The sequence below is a fragment of the Carassius gibelio genome, chromosome B23 (genome assembly GCF_023724105.1).
Source record: "Carassius gibelio isolate Cgi1373 ecotype wild population from Czech Republic chromosome B23, carGib1.2-hapl.c, whole genome shotgun sequence".
Lineage (NCBI taxonomy): Eukaryota > Metazoa > Chordata > Actinopteri > Cypriniformes > Cyprinidae > Carassius > Carassius gibelio.
This window is the reverse complement of record NC_068418.1, coordinates 8839586-8857206: the sequence shown is the minus strand read 5'-3', so window position 1 is coordinate 8857206 and position 17621 is coordinate 8839586. Positions and strand designations below refer to the sequence as shown.

Here is a 17621-nt window from a genome sequence, read left to right as displayed (position 1 = left end):
AGGTAGGAAGACTGGATATATATATATATATATACGCTTGCGTGCTATTTAAGATGATTAGCTAAACGAGATGCACCTGTGCCAAATTGGATGATTATCTGATCGTGCTTCTCCCGAACTTTGTTAATAAAACCACATTTCACGAGTTCACCCTTACATCTAATCTGAAGGCAAATAGTAGGCATATTTTGGCGTGCTGTCCTGGGGGAGGGGTCCGGGCCCGGAGCATAGCCCGAACCCCAATAACTCCCCAAAAGAAGCTTAAAGACATAGGACAGCAGCCAGAGAGCTAAAATTTAGTTGCCCCCCAAAATATGCGTGTTGGGAAGAAAATGCAGAGCGACCGGGAGAGCCCGTGCAGTGTTCGACGAGAGCTGCGGCTCGCAACGTCTTACCAGCGAGCCCTCCGTGCCGCTTATGGGAGGAGCACGATGCCGGATATCAAGAAATGAGGGACTCTTGCTGCCTCCGAAGGGAGCTGCGGCTCTGCTGCACCGGAAGGGAGAGTCCCTCTTGCGGCTGAGTACGAGGCGCGGTTTGTTGCATCTGATGGAGGGCTCTCACTGCGACTGAAGGGAGCCAGCGACTGTATCCCATCGGGAGGGAGATCCCTGGCCGCCATAGAGTATGCAACAAAACTCGGACGGGGGGTTCACACTGCTACCGAAGGGAGCCGTGGGTCTGCTGCACCAGAAGGGAGAGCCCCGTCAGATGCTGAATAGGCAATGAGATTCGAGCCGCGGTTTGGTGCGTCGGATGAAGGGCTCCTAATGCAACCGAAGGGAGCCAGCGGCTGTACCCCATCGGGAGGGAGATCCCTAGCCATCGTTGAGCATGCAACATAACTCAGATGGGGGGTTCACACTGCGACCGAAGGGAGCTGTGGGTCTGCTGCACCGGAAGAGGAGCCCTAGTCCGATGCTGAGAAGGCAAAAGAGACGCGACTGTTGGAGGGACTCCCGCTGCATCCGAAGGGAGCTGCGGCTCTGCTGCACCGGAAGGGGGAGTCCCCCATTGCGGGTTTATGGAGGCACGGTTTTTTGCCTCTGAGGGTTCTCCCAGCCTCCGTAGGGGGTTCGCAACTCTGCAGCAGGAGTGCTGCCCCGGAGGGGAGAGCCCTGATTGACGCTAACTGGAATACGACTGTTGGAGGGACTTTTGCTGCGTCCGAAGGGAGCTGCTGCTCTGCTGCACCGGAAAGGCGAGTCCCCCTTGCGATGCGAGGCATGGCTTGATGCGTCTGATGGAGGGCTCTCACTGCGACCGAAGGGAGCCAGCAGCTCTATTCCCCCGGGAGGGAGAACACTGTCCGCCCTTGAGCATGCAACATAACTCAGACGGGGGGGGGTTCACCCTGCGACCGAAGGGAGCCGTGGGTCTGCTGCACCGGAAGGGAGAGCCCCATCAGATGCAGAATAGGCAAGAAGATTCGAGGCACGGTTTGATGCATCGGATGGAGGGCTCCTGCTGCGACCGAAGGGAGCCAGCGGCTGTGTTCCCCCGGGAGGGAGATCCCGGTCCGCCATTGAGCATGCAACATAACTCAGACGGGGGGGGGTTCACCCTGCGACCGAAGGGAGCCGTGGGTCTGCTGCACCGGAAGGGAGAGCCCCATCAGATGCAGAATAGGCAAGAAGATTCGAGGCACGGTTTGATGCATCGGATGGAGGGCTCCTGCTGCGACCGAAGGGAGCCAGCGGCTGTGTTCACCCGGGAGGGAGATCCCGGTCCGCCATTGAGCATGCAACATAACTCAGACGGGGGGGTTCACCCTGCGACCGAAGGGAGCCGTGGGTCTGCTGCACCGGTAGGGGAGCCCCGTCCGATACGGAGTAGGCAAGAAAACGCGACTGATGGAGGGACTCTCGCTGCGTCCGAAGGGAGCTGTGGCTCTGCTGCACCGGAAGGGAGAGTCCCCCTTGCGACTGTATACGAGGCTTAATTTGATGCATCGGATGGAGGGCTGTCACAACGACCGAAGGGGGCCTGTGGCTCTGCTGCACCGGGAGGGATAACCCCGTCTGCCGCTGAGCGCGCAGCGCAACTCAATGACAGATGAAAGGCTCACACTGCGACCGAAGGGAGCCACTGCCCAGCTGCACCGGAAGGGAGAGCCCTGTCCGATGTTGAAATAGGCAAGGAGATTGTAACGATGGCTGGAGGGCCCTTACTTTGGCCAAAGAAACGATAACTGAGAGGCTTCTATTATTCAAGTACACAACATGATTTAAGGAGGAATATTTTTTTTTTTTTTTTTTTTTTTTAATGTCTTATGAACAACAACCGAGGGCATCTATCGGATTATGTGAGAGGCCCCTTTTGAGCTGCTTAAGTTTAGGGCTGAAACGATTCCTCAAGTAACGCGATTACAAAAAATGATGTAGGTAAATTCCTCTGCTTCGAAGCCTCTTTTAATTTATTCTAAATCTCACGTCAGGTTCTTTCGCAATGATTTATTTTTTAAAATGTGACAACGCATTTTTTTTTTTTTTTTTTTTTTTTTTTTTTCTTCATGTACTGCAAGGAGTCAGCAGTGTTTTGATTTGAGGACGTAAAGAGAACGTTGTGGCATGTGTCCATTGCAAGATAGAGCTGGCATATCACAACTAGGGCCCTACAATTTCCGCGATGCAGAAAACGTGGAGGGGATCGCGGAATCCAGTCACAAAAACGGAATTTACAGTTGAACGCGGAATGGCAAAGAACTTGCCAATTATTGTTATTTATTAATTTTTTTTTTTTTTTTTTTGAATGAATGAATGAATGAATGAATTAATCAAAATAGGTAATTGCACTTACATCCAATTCACAATTCACCAATAATGAATGGAGCAGGAGCGCGACTTCCTTTATCACACACACACTGAAGCGCGCGTTACGCTCACGGTAATTTCTGCGTCTGCGGTCTCACTAAATAAGGACTTGAACAACATCTCCAGAGCTGCTCTGACAGTCAGTTCATGAGCATTTGACCATTTGATTTAAGTAAAACTAGCGTCACATCACATACACAGAACTGAAAAGGTACGTCAACCCGACTAAAAAGTCCGGGGTCCTGACATTTTATCCTACCCATCAGATTTACGGTGCATGCGCACATCAGTATAATTAAGCAAAAACGCATTTTATTACTCGATTAATTGAAGGATTTTTTTTTTTTTTTTTTTTTTTTTTAAGAATACTTGATTACTAATATTTTTAAACCAGAGTCGTTGATGAAAGGAGGGTCCATCGTGGATTTAGATTGGGCGTTCTGGAGTTAGACAAAAGCGAGCCTGATGAGGTTGAATTGGAGAATGGACATAAAATATATATTATTATTTATTAATTTTTTTTTTTTTTTTTTTTTTTTGAGGCTCCTGCAGGAGCGGACAATACTGCGACGGTGGGGAGATATAGAGAAGGCTCCTGCGGGAGCGGACAATGCTGCGGCGGTGGGGAGATACAGAGAAAGCTCCTGCGGAAGGATGGCTGAAGTGAGGATTGACCATTACAGATAGATAGGGCATGTTAGGAGAGTTAGCTATGGTAGATTAGGAGTTTTAGTGAAAGGGGATGAGCTGGTGCTGGCTGAAGAGGGTTCGAGATAGATATATAAATAAATAAAATAATCAGCCTGACCACTAATAGGTCTTGGTACCCTCTGCCTTCTGGCAAATCTGGAGCTGGAGGCCACTGAACAGAAAAATGGTTAGTAGCATGAGGGAGCGGAAGAGTTGAGGGCGCGTTTACGAATGGAGGCGGCCTCACGTTTGCTTCAGCTGCTGTAGCTGTGGGTCGTGGGAAGGGGCTGGGGTGTGTGATGTCTTGAAGAACCTGTGTAGCCTGCACTGCTAGCAGAAGTAACAGGATGGAAATACTGAGATGTGCAGGCCCGTGTTGCAAGTAAAAGTAGCTTTATGCTTGCTTTGGCTGCTGTAGTTGTTGGCTGATTTGACAATTGCTCAAACCTTGTCTGAATTAATACAGTCCTGTTGGAAAAGCATCTTTTCCTCTTGTTTTGGCCTTCGGGCCCTTTTAACAGCCTCCAGAGCAGATAAATTTGGGATGCTGTTTTCCTGTTGTAGTATGGACTGTGAAAATAGAGGCTTTGAAACGATGTAGCATGTTTAGTTTTATAAACTATTGTACCAATAGACATGTCTATAGCAGTAACGTTAATTGCAGTAATGTGATATTCAAATTCAAGCCGTTTCTAAAGACATTTACTTTGCATGCTTTTCATATAACAGTCCTAAAAAGACGATAGAAAATTTACTCACACTTGTTGTTCTGCAGCCAAACACGAGGCAGTAGCGTTTTTTGAAAAATTCTGAATAATCATGCCAGTAAATGGTGAAATATGTCCCTAAATAATTGATCCTGCCGGAATAATTGCACGAAACTTATGTCTGTATCATCTCAGTGAGGTTTAAACATGCACAGTAAAGCAAATGTAATGTCTTTAGACATTTCGGTGTGGATGACAACTCTGCAAAAAGCCTTTGCTTCGTGGTTAAAAAGTGGCATCGTCATCGGACAGAGTTAAGTCATAACGCCGTTTAACAAATTTTGGCGTCTTCATAAGCGCATTCTATATATAACGTCTATTTAAATTGTTCAGATGAGCAAATCACAAGGTTTTCTTGCATGATTAGCATTTTAATTGTTTGGTCAGACGGTTCATATATTGATCTATATATTCACGTTCATAAATCGGGGATTAAACGTGGAATTTATCTTTTGTATGCTAAATATGTAAACAATATGTGCACAGTACCTATAACTGCGCTTTACATTTTGCAAGATTGACATGCTAAATGGCTAACTGACCCGGTTTACTCTCATCAATTTTGTTAAGATAAGATATGTACCAGTTCATTGCGTTTACGAACGACATGTATCCGTTTAATCAACTCGACATGTATACCGGTTTAGTACTTTCGTTCACGAATGAGAGCTCTCGATCTCTGAGACTCATATGAAACTCGCTCATTGTGGATGACATCTCTGAAAAATTCTTCATGAATGGGTGTAAACTGAGAACGATTCGTTCCCCTAGAAGATTCATTCGAAAAAACGATTCTTTCACGAACGACATGCCACTACAATAACGCACGGTCTTCGCCGCTAGTGGAGGCAGCATCGAACTGCGACACGGCTGAAAAAGCGAGAGAGGTTTACTGCGCTGAGAACTGGAGCACGGCTGCGATCCAGCATTGTAAGAGAGCCCGGTCCTGGCGAGAAAATCGTGTTGTCGAGTGAGGGCGAGCTCAAGGATTTGCACGAGCTTTTGGCCACAACGTGTGGCTTGGCGAGAAGAGCAGCTGACGCGATGACGCTTGTTGGTGTTCGGCGGATAGATATCTTCGTCGGAAGGAAGATTGGGCCTGTTTATCACAGATGACGGACAGAGCGAACCGAATGCTGACAGAGCGAACCGAATGCTGACAAACGGTCTATGCCGAAAAACTGTCGTGGGACAGGAGGTAGGAAGACTGGATATATATATATACGCTTGCGTGCTATTTAAGATGATTAGCTAAACGAGATGCACCTGTGCCAAATTGGATGATTATCTGATCGTGCTTCTCCCGAACTTTGTTAATAAAACCACATTTCTAGAGAAGATTCCTGGGATTGCACTCGGAACGCTCAAATTCTTAAACTTTGAATGAAGTGTTTTCTGCCCTTTGTTTGGTGTACATTTATCAAAAGCATCAAATTCTAATGAATCAAATTATGTTCTTTTGAAGTTTTCATTCATTAAATCATTTTTTAGGAAACTGATCTTTTTTTTCAAGCATCTTAACTGTGTTCAACATTAATAATAATAATAATTCAATGTTTCTTGAGCATCAGATCAGCATATTATACTGATTAATGAAGGATCATGTGACATGTCACGGGAATAAATTACATTTGAAAATATATTACATAAAAAATGGTTAATAAACTGTAAAAACATTCCACAAAATGTGTATTGTATATGCAGCCTTGGTAAGCATTAAAAAAATAATAATCAAGAAATTTACCAACCCTTCAGAATTGTATTCCTCATTATAATTTCCATATTTCATCATCTGAAGGATGTTGAACTTTATCTGCACTGTACCTCATACATTTATTTTTTCATTTGTAACTAATTATGTTAATTTTATATTAACATGTTAGACTCAACATAAGCGGGAATAACTGCTTTCTTTTTTGTGTGAACTTTGTGTGCCGGATCGAACTAACATCATGACATTCGAAATAAATACAGACACTCTGTGGCTCATTTGTAAAGTAATAATGTGGTAAATGTTTCTCACAATGCCAAGAAACTGTGATTTTAGGTAGCCAGAACGGCTGAAATGAAACCAGAAAGCGGTGTGGTCTTCAACAAATGCTAACCAACACAAACACATTCACACACAGAGGACTGAACCCATAACACTACATGGGAGTTCAACTTTGAGAATGAAACCAGAGACTCCCAGAAGACTTCTTGGCCAGGGAAGAGTCACATCACTGTCTTTGGGTGGGATAAACTGTGTTGGCTGTGGTGATAGATTTCAGATGGGTATTGACTGAGTCAGTGCGCGCTCTCTCACTCTAAAGCGGTTAGTGGTTTGTAACACATTCATCCCATTAGCACTAAGTACTGTGTGTTCAGGCTAGACCGTTCCAGCATTGCATGTCACAAATTGGCCAACTGATGCAATACACCTTAAACACAGACTGTGAGAGCAATATTTCTATTCAATTAAAGTAAATTACCACAATGGCGGAGTTTCGTCGGGAGCCAATGGGAGTTGTTGGCAGGGAGTTGAGGGAGGAGCCTGCGTTGAACTCCTCTGAGCTGAGGTTGTCTGATCCGTCACTCAAACCGCTGCTGATGGAGCTGCTTTCATCCCAACTGCGAAGAAAACATGAGAAATGCCATCACTAATCTGATTCGGGTCATAACTAGGTCATAATGAATTATTAATTCTTTATGCAAATGTATTTCTTCTAAAAGAGCAAGAAAAAAACATGTACTACATTGACCTACTCGAGCATAACACTCAGCAGTCAATACAGACTATTTATGAAAACTAAAATGCAAAAATAATTTTTGTTTGCATTTTGGCATTTTGAACACCTGCTTCGTGAATAAAGGCTTTAATCTGAATATATTGTGTTTGCACACGTTGTCTGTGACACCAGCTGCTATGAAAACATAGTTAAAGATTCACAAGGATATCTGTTTTTGTCTGGTCCTGGTGTGTCAGGGTCCTGAAAAAGCAAATGCTCCAAGATGGAAGGTGACTTTGAGATAAGAACACATCTTGTCGCACAGGACCTGATAAACCGTGAGAAAATGATAAGGCCATCCTCACATCACTGAACATGTGTGCTTAAAAAAGACAGCTGCAACCTTTCCAATCAGAAACAACAATTGATAAACTTGTTGAGCCACAAAGGAACCGGACAGGTTCCTAGCAGATAAAATGTGTGTTGTGTAACTGTTATCAGATATCAGAATAAAACACACAGTCACGGGTTCCTCATCTTTGTGAGGCTGTCTGCTCAGCTGTGGAGACCTATGGAATGAAACAGCTGACTTTGGGAAGACATTCTGCAATGTTTCTTCAGAAAAGGATTCACTGCTGATCCACTCAGATGTTTTGTGAATTGTATGGAAAGACGTGGCCCAATCAAACTGTTTAACACTGTTTAATGTCTAATGCAACTGTACTACTGGATGCATTTCAAAAGTCTTGTGTAGAAATTTATTTTCTATTGATATTACATCAGACGCAGATAAAAAAAAAAAAAAAAAAATGCAATGCAATACAAAAACAACAACAACAAAACACTAAGCAAAAAAAAAAAAAACTAAATAAAGCTAAGCAAAACAAAATAAAAAAACAGCAAAGAAACAAAGCAAAAAGTAAAACAATAAAAACAAATAAAAACAAAACACAATACAACAAAGTAACACAAAAAAGAAAATGCAATACAAAACAACAACAAAACACTAAGCAAAAAAATAACAAATAAATTAAAGCCAAGCAAACCAAATAAAACAAAAAACAACAGCAGAGAAACAAAGCAAATAGTAAAACAATTAAAAAAAACAAAAGCAAAACACAATACAACAAAGTAACACAAAAAAGAAAACAAACAGGAAAGCAAAATAAAAAAAACAGCAAAACAAAACAATAGAACAAAACCATTTAAATGTAAATGTAAAAAAAGAATCTTATTATACCATACAATTCTTCAGTGCCATAAACAATAGCTTTGATACACAATACTAGCCTTTGAACCTTTATCCACAAAACACAATAGTTTCAACACTTTCCCTCTATTTCCACCTCCAGTCTCTATTTTCCAGATGCTTTAAATTCCTAAGATGTCCCGGTGACACTTAAATACTGGATTAAGTAGCAGCACATTGTGAGGAGTCTGTCATTAGAAGATATCTAAGCACATTCAGCTGTTTTGTGAGACGGCCAGCCCTGAGGTGAAACACTGACGGTCTCTTTAGGAGCGATAATGATCGGGGTTCAAGTTTCGGGGCTGTTTGGAGCACCTCGAGCATCAAACTCTATGATTACACTCAAAATCTTCATCTCCAGACCTGAAATGACAGCACTCCGGTGATAGTTTTAAAGGATGAACGGCAGTCTGATGTTTACCTCTACAGCTGGGAATATTTGTGAGATGCGATGTCTCATTTGACAGCTGTTTTTTGCTTTGATGCCTTGCAAGGGTGCCATATGTGGGACTTAAAAAGCTATGATCTTTCTTCAAGCCTGTAAACTCAACAGATATGATGTGTCAGTTGAATCACAAGCAACATCTCATCTGTGTGATCTTGATTTATTTTTGAAAGTGTCACTTTAAGTGCGCAACATGTCAAGCAGAGCCTCTCTGCAAACTATCTGCCGCAGGTGATGTGGAAAAGGAGGACGAGGACACCTTGAAAACCTACAGCATCCAACAGACACAGGCCTCACTTCAAAGGCATGCCAGAGACACCATGCAGTTTCCGATAAACCTGGACTAAAACGGTGTGTTTGATGTTGTTCTGTGGAAGGGAAAATGCAGATAAGCACAGCGACCTTTTGGAGATGCTACGCTCCCTTGACCAGCCCTGTTCATAGTGTCAGTGGATGGGATTTTTTTATTTACATTTTTTTTAACTCAGATGGACTTTATAGGGCTTTAGTTCTGGTGGGAAAAAAAGATAATGAGCAGCAGAATCTCAGCAAGATTAGGCTTAACCAGCACTAACGAATACTGTACCATAACACTCTGTGACCTCAGATTAAAGGATTATAAAAAATGCTACTGGAAGCAAAGGATTTATATTCAGCTTTAAAAATGATATAAAACAACATTCACAACTTATTTCACCTTCATAATATTGTGTATTTCTGAGTGAAATGAATATTAGATGAGAAAAGTAGAGCCTTATAAAACCAGTTTTATTTATTTCACCAAATTCCTTTTATTTCTTCAAAGATTCCCTTTTCCTGTTTTAATTCTGGATTTCTGGATCATGTTCTAGTGGTTAAATTACATTTCAGTTATCAAATTGCATGTCTAATTAATTAAAACAATGAAACATATAAAATTTAACATTGAACATCAATTTACTGCATTAAAAGACACAAATAATGTTTAGGGCCTTATGCTTGGGTCCTATTCATATAAAAGAGTGCATTATGTAAAATGCATAGGTAGGGATGTAACAATTCACTCAACTCACGTCCCTGTCCTTTTCTTTTGTGAAATTGAACTATAACTATAATAATATACTAATATAGCACTTGCATATTATTGCTCTTTTGTTGGTTTTAATTGTTTCTATTGTCCTCATTTGTAAGTAGCTTTGGATAAAAGCATCTGCTAAATGACAAAATCTAAATATATTTAAATGTAAATAACAAAACTAAATTGAAACTTAAAAAAGCCCCAAATCAGATAAATAAGTAACAAATAAAATAAATCTCTTCATATAAACAAAATTAGGCTTTGACTGTGCTCTTTCCATTTAAAATGAGAGGCAACCACTGCATTTTAATCATGATCCAAACAAAGATGCTGCACACATGCAACATGGGCAGTTTTTAATTGATATTAGATTTGTATGATTCAGAAATTTTGAAGTAAAAAACTAAATGTTTTGACTTCAGTTTTGTGAAACTATACATATAAATATCTACTTAAAACAGCAGACGAGCTGAACGAGATGCAGATTCACTCTCTGCCAGCAGGTGGCGTTCCTTAAATCGTTTCTTTGGTTTGAAACGATTTTCAATCAGCTCGTGGTTAATCGTTTAGCTCGAGACACACCAAGCCGATGATCGGCCGTTTTCCATCATTGGGCCAACGGCGAGTGACGGTCGGGGTATTTTGCTAGGTCTGTTCCACTCGTCGGCTCTCGTCGGGCTCCCATCGTGGGCAGTTTGGCTGATTCAACATCGGGGCCATCGGGCCGTCAGCGAGAGTGAGAGCTCTGATTGAGTCTGCAGTTTAGCGAATGAGTCAGTGCAGAGAATGTTAATGCGAAAGTGATGAAAACAAGCATGTGAATGAAGGCAGTACAGATAGAAGGCTGTTTATATGTTACGTGATGTTTCCCAATTATTCCAATACACAAATGTTTTCATAACAGCATGAGCCACATAAAATTATTAAAGTTATTAACGTTACTGATATTCAAAATGGTAAGCAAGTGCTGCTTTGTTTACATTTCGTATATCTGCGTTTATCTCGTATATCTTTGTTTCAGTTTCTCCTTTTGAATGATGAATATATACTATTAATAATATCTGCTGATATGAACAGCTCGTTCCTGTTAGTTTTCCTGTCAGCTGTAGTCTGTGCGGTGTGTTCCAGTGCAGCTTTTTGGTTTGATGGTTTGAAACCACAGTGGTTTCATCGCAGCTAGTTCTTTAAAGTCAGCTTGGTGTGTCCCAGCCTTTACATCCCTACACATAGGTACATTTTTATGTATTTTTAGTCAGTACTTTAGACAGATATATAGTGAATAGTTAAAAGACATTTCCAGGGAGAGAGCATAAAGGTCAGGACATGTTGCAGTCTGGACTTAAAACTAGAAACTAGATTACCTGCATGACCAGCAGAGCTCAACATATCTTACCATGATTTAACTGCTGCCCTACCACTCCTACTTTAATTTGAACATCATTTTAGATCCATATTAAATAAACTTCGATAATATACCTTTGCAGCAAACAAATACAATGTGCATTCTGTCCATTTTAAAGAAAAAAAAACTAAACAAAAGCAGGGAGAAATGTGCATGTGCAATCAACACTGAGCTAATTGCCCTAGTGCTGTTAGAGCCTGTCTTTCTCCAACTGAAGCACACTACTCTATCTGCCCTCGCTTCCCAGAATAGGGCTCTCAAAAAACCCAATAACATTGTGTCAAAGCTACACCGTAATTGCAGCCAGAGCCCCGCCAGATAGAAAAAAATAAATAAATAACCTTTTGAGGATAAAGTGTCCTCCTATCCATCCCCTCCACCCTAAACCAAACATTAACTTTAATTGCATAGATGCAAGGCAAGCAGATAACAGCAATAGTGTATTTCTAAAAAAGGCATCCACTATCAAAGCACTATTTGGGGGGTTTTAGGGTAGTAAGAATGCACATAGACAGACCTCTATCAAGAACAAAAAATACACTGGACCAACATAAACAAATAACAATGAACAGCCTATACTTGGTGTTTTTACAGTATGTGGTGTTCCTCAGGGTACTATCTTGGGTCCTCTGTCTTTTTTTAATAACACAAAATTTTAATCCAGAAAGTAGTTCAAATCCAAAATAATGGACATGATCCATAAACAGGTACCCCTGACTTAAAGCTAGTTGTTATATATCAAATATTTACATTTTTGTTGCAGAAGAATTTAACTACTATTAACTTAATTTAACTGACATAAAGTCACAGCATGTGCACTTTTTTTTAAATTAAGTAAAAGTCCACAAAGATGTCAAGATATATATAAATATTAGGGCCGGGACTCAATTAAAAAAATTTATCTAATTAATTAGAGGCTTTGTAATTAATTAATCGAAATTAATCGCATTTTAATCGCATATAAATATTTGACCTGAGAACAGTGAGAAGTAATTTTTTTTTTCACATGGATTTATAGTATACCATTGAATAATGACTGAATACATAAGCTTAAGCAACAAAATATTGTTTATTTTTGTTCAACCAAGTCTAGCAGACCAGTGCAATTTTTTGCCATGAAGTGTAGCAATAGCATATTTAGAAATAATTTAGAAATAGTACATTTCAGAAATTCAGGAAGCTTATAGGTGCTGGAACCTTCTGTAAAGTGTTTTTTAAGTAAAACACAATACTGTCAATTACATTCAGAACATTGGAAACACTGACTATTAGAAAACATCTCTCTGTTGCTTCAGAGGCCATAACATACTAATTCCAACTCTCAACAAACTTGGCCAAAACAATAAAGAGTTCAACATAAACTGTTGCAACAACAAAATAATACATAGTTCAACATAAAGTGTAAAGTCCACGCTAGCTGCTATATGTTTTGCATTTAGGTGATACTTGAGGCTCGATGTGCTGCTGCAGTGATATGCGAACGCTAGTTGGTGCTTCAGTATAATAGGTCCCGCCGAAACTCATCCAGTGAGAAACGTTCCGCGGTGCAAAAATAAGTTATTAAAAATGCGGGAATTTTTTTTCCTGTAATTAATTAATCTTAGTTAACGCGTTATTTTTTTGTGTAATTAATTAATCTCAATTAACGCGTTAAAGTCCCGGCCCTAATAAATATATAAATCAATATTACTAAAAGGCTGCAAAAAATAGTGTCCAGTCCTGCTTTTGACTCCAAGTTTATTTTATTTTATGCACATACTAGACAGCAACTGCATGTCGCCAGTAGCATATGGCCTTTATTTTCAACACATACAGAAGTATATATCAATTGCCTAGATGTTCTACATAATTCATACTTTGCCCATCCCAATTTGCCCAGCTTAGCAAAATACTGGAATGCCAAATGACAGGTGGCAGATCCTCTTTCATCAGCACCAACTGGTCACACGCAATCCGCAGAGGGAGTGACGGCTCAGAGTGAAAACGACATGCGTGTCCAAGACCAAAAACTACCATGTAAACCATTAGAGTGTTCTTTATCAATCATCTAGAACACAAGGCGCTCTGACCACACATGAAAATGTGTTCAAGTAGATTTAAAAATGGATCGCTATTGCGTGAAATGCACTGTTGTTAAAGCCATGCTACAGTTGTCCCATCAGGCGAGAACAAAGGCACGGTTAAAGCCAGCATATACTGCCAAACTTGGCTCAGGTGAACTGTAGACTTGGCTGCCCATCAAGACTTTTTTTTATTTTCTTTTTTTCATTAAGATAGCAATCTGTATAGTAGAGTGTAATATATACAGTATATTTACAGTGTACAACTCTGATGTGGTTTCTATGTAAATAAATTGATAGCTGGCATAAAATACTTTACGGAAAATGTATGACCTGGGGTATGACATGCTATTATCAATCGTTAAATATTTTAGATATATTTAGATTTTTTTTTAAATATAATTATTATAATGTATGCAGCTTTTGCTATATCATATTATTTGTCACCTGTGCCTTTGTTTATTGTTCATCTCCCTGTACAATATCCCACTTATTTCAACCCTTGTTAAAGTGATCTTGAATTTGCTAAGCGTTCTGATTATCATTTATCTACTGTAGCAGTTACACTTTATGTGTGTGTGTGTGTGTGTGTGTGTGTGTGTGTGTGTGTGTGTGTGTGTGTTGAAGAGTGGGCGGAGAAATGGCTGCGACTGGCAGCACAGATGGTTCACAATACGGGGTGCAGGACCACCTAACCAGCTAAGCTTTGGAGAACAGATTGGCCTGACAACGCTTATCAAAGACACCTTGCTTGAAAGACTATTGCATTATACTTCAGTTTTGACAACATCGATAACATTTCTAAAAAGCTTAACATGTTCAAATGGGTTTGACAGTTAAACTGATGGATCGTTGGATGACCTTTAAATGACACAGGCACCTTATCCATATTCTGTTGTATGTTAAACATATGGAGACAGGTCACAGAGGGTCTCTGTCTGCCAAAAGCTGTCTGTTGCCCAACAGTGTTACGCAGAGTGCTATTCTCACCGGGACCAGTCATTTATCTGATCGGCCAGCTTGTCATGTGAAAACAGAAATGTATTTCCTCCCTCACACATTTCCATCGCACTTATTAAAATGAAAAACAACATGATAGAATAACAGGCCCAGTTTCGCAAGCCTACCAAAGCAAATAAGCCTTACAATAGGGATTAGTGAGGATTATCTATCAAGTTAGAGCAACTTCCCAATAAAGACACTACATACTCCATCTGTGCAGATTATGACAGATGTGCGTAAGTTTTGAGAGGTGCTTGAACAGTTGAAAAGAGGGTGGAGTTAATAAACTACACATAATCTCTCTGTGGATGCAGTGCTAGCTATCTTCACTTTGAAAGAAATTTGATGACGAAGCTACACATTTTCAAAATTAACTAGTTACTGCGTTGTCTTAATGAACGGTCGTTCTTAAGAAATTCACCCGACACCAAAAATAAATTAATAACAAATAAATAACAAAGATTCTAATTTCAAAGTTGATTATCTATAAATGGACAGATATTCAACAAGTGAACAAATTCCACGTAACCGTAACCTATAATTGCACAAATCGTATTATTAATAAAATAAATCACTAGTGAAAAAAAAAAAAAACGTTATATGTGACCCTGGAACACAAAACCAGTCTTAAGTCGCTGGGATACATTTTTAGCAATAGCCAAAAAAACATTGTATTCATAAAAATGCATGTACTTGAAACATAAATATTTAGCAATATTAGAAATGTATTAACTGTCAATTCTAAGCAATTAAATGTATCTTTTAAAATTAAATTTCTTTTAAAAAATAAATTGAAAAACTGAATACAAACCTTTGATCAAATAATGTTTTAATGTTATTTAAAATTACTAATATGACGGATTTAAATGGACTAAAAGAGGATACACCAATAAAAGTAAATTTTAAGGGCCACAATCTGTTAGAAATCATAAAGCTAAAAGTTCCTTATTTTCATTTTAGATGTAGACAAACTCACTTCTGTCTAGTCAGTTGCTGGATGACCACACTTACCCATTCCTAATTCTTAAAATATATTATTTTAGACTAACTTCATCCATGTAATGTAATTTGCATGCAGAACAATCATTAGTATGATGTTGAGCTCCTCAATACCACAAACATGAGTCAGTGAGGTCAAGCTGGAAATCCTGGCCTACATCTTCTCACTGGATTTCCTGTAGGCCCCTACAGATTCTCCACAGTGGTCCATTACTCAGTCTCTTGAACTCTGGAAAGCTGATGAGAAAGTCTGTGAACTCAGATCACGTGAACCAAACTCTAGGTATTAAGCAACAGTTGTACGGTGCAGAAAGCCAGGGAAAAATCTAAATATTGAGCAAGCAGAACTCTGGAGACTCGATCCAGATTTACGGTCTGCAAGTAATTCATTAAAGCTGTTCTGAAGCACGATCCAACCTCTAATAATTTCTGCTTCTCTGTCTACAACATACCCTCTCCTTAAAGTGTGAATATGGTGCTTAAGGGCTACCAAGATTAAGACTTGTTTTGATCTACAACTAATTGCTGATTGGGATTTTTGTGGCCATTTTCCCAGGCACAGATTAAGCTTAATGAAACTGCTCAGAGGGGATTCGCTATTGAAAATCCCTATTGGTTTTGGACTAGGCTTAATCTGGGTCTTATAAACTAACTAAGCTATTCGTGAGGACATCTTTTCCACCATTAAAATACTTAAGAATTAAGGCCATTCCTTAAATTTGAGCACCCTGACACACAAACTCACTCTTTGTATATTTACTTTAAAAGATGTCTATGAGAAATGTCTATAAAAGACGTAATACATAGTATATTAGTGGTCAATTAATACTGATGCTGATGCCATGTTGGCCAAGCGGTAATACCACCAAAATTGGTGGTATTAAAAATAACGGTTCTTTACTGGAATCAATGGATCCATGAAGACTTTTTTTACATCCACTAAACCTCTCCATTCCACAAAATGATCTTTATATTGGAAAACAGTTCTTCAGCTTATTCAAATGTTCTTCAAACAAAGAACAAATGTCCACTCAAAGGTTCTTTGGCGAACCGAAATGGTTCTCCTATGGTAGTGTGTAGTGTGAAAGGGAAAAGTAGCAGAGCTCATTTTATCCCACTTTTAGTATCAGAACACAACCTGAAGGAATCCAGGACATCTTAAACAATGAGCTCCATGCCAAGCATACATGTGCTTGGAGTTCAAGTTTCCCATGGCTCCACTCCAGTGTTGTCGGTTGATTTAACGGACACACTCCCGTTTGAATCCAGGATGCTGAGGGAAATGTTTTGGTTTGAAAGTGGGGGACTGGTAAAGGGGAGGACAGAGAGGTAGAGTGAATGAAGCACGCTCCTCCCAGACCCCGGCCTAACTCATAGCAGCTGTGGCCACTGTTAAACCCAGCGTGGCCTCTTCCTCCTCCTTCTTCTCCTTCTCCTTCCAGCTGCTAAAGACAACTGCACGCACTCCACCATAACAATACACAGGCACGGATTCAACTAATCCTGCTGTACCACGCCACGGCTTCAGGGACACGAGGAAGCAGTGCTGCTGAGGTCAACAAGAAATATTCGCAGCAATGGTCTAAAAACTGACTGCTGACTTCGGAATAATAAAAGTTAGTTGAATGTTTTGCAGAGGTTATTAGAGTTGTTCTATGTTCCTCATTCTTCAATGCCGAATGCATGAAAATCACTAGTGCAGTGGAGTGTATGGTATCAGTACTGATTGTATATAGATATGTCCATTACAACTTGGCCACAAATGTGGGTTTATAAGAACAGTGGCTCTTCTTATAACAACATAATACAATTAAACTAGAGCTGCACGATAGATAGCATGTGATACTTAATGCGCATCTTGTCAGTAAAGCCGGTTCTGTAATCAGAAGTAAATCTCCATCACGTGCGTGCTTTCACATGGAGCTCCTGGATCATATTTGGACTTTGGACAATGTGGATCATATTTTGCACAATTTTTTTATCACAACCTGTCAGTGAACAACGGCTTTGTGTGTTAAATGTTGAATCCTGAAGTTAAAATGGGCAAATGGGCAAATACTGTTATTGTTTTTCCTATACTTTTAACACTTTTTTAATGTTGCAGAATATTTCTATTTCAAATACAAGCTGTTCTTTTGAATTTTCAATTAATCTAATGATTAAAAATAAATTGCTCATGGTTTGGAACAAAAACAGATAATAATAAGAAATAATGTTTCAACAATTTTAATAATTTAATAATAAAAAAATATATATATATATATATATATATATATATATATTAAATGAGGATTTGTTTAATCAGTTGATTATTGTGAAGTTTGGGGTCATTTTTTCAAAGAAATACCACTTTTATTCAGCAAGGGTGCATTAGTTTAAATTGTTCATAATTGACAGTAATTTTTTTTTTTAATGTTAATGTTTAATGT

The 17621-nt window shown here is 39.7% G+C and overlaps 1 protein-coding gene across 6 annotated transcripts in view; it reads right to left on the bottom strand.

Moving 5' to 3' along the window:
* Positions 1 to 17621, bottom strand: part of LOC128011659 (neuron navigator 1) — a 131956-nt gene that overhangs the window by 29192 nt on the left and 85143 nt on the right. For all 6 annotated transcript variants that reach the window (XM_052594310.1, XM_052594307.1, XM_052594309.1 and 3 more), the window contains one exon: positions 6742 to 6880. In XM_052594310.1, the coding sequence (XP_052450270.1) occupies positions 6742 to 6880 (139 nt within the window). The remainder of the gene's footprint in view (positions 1 to 6741; positions 6881 to 17621) is intronic.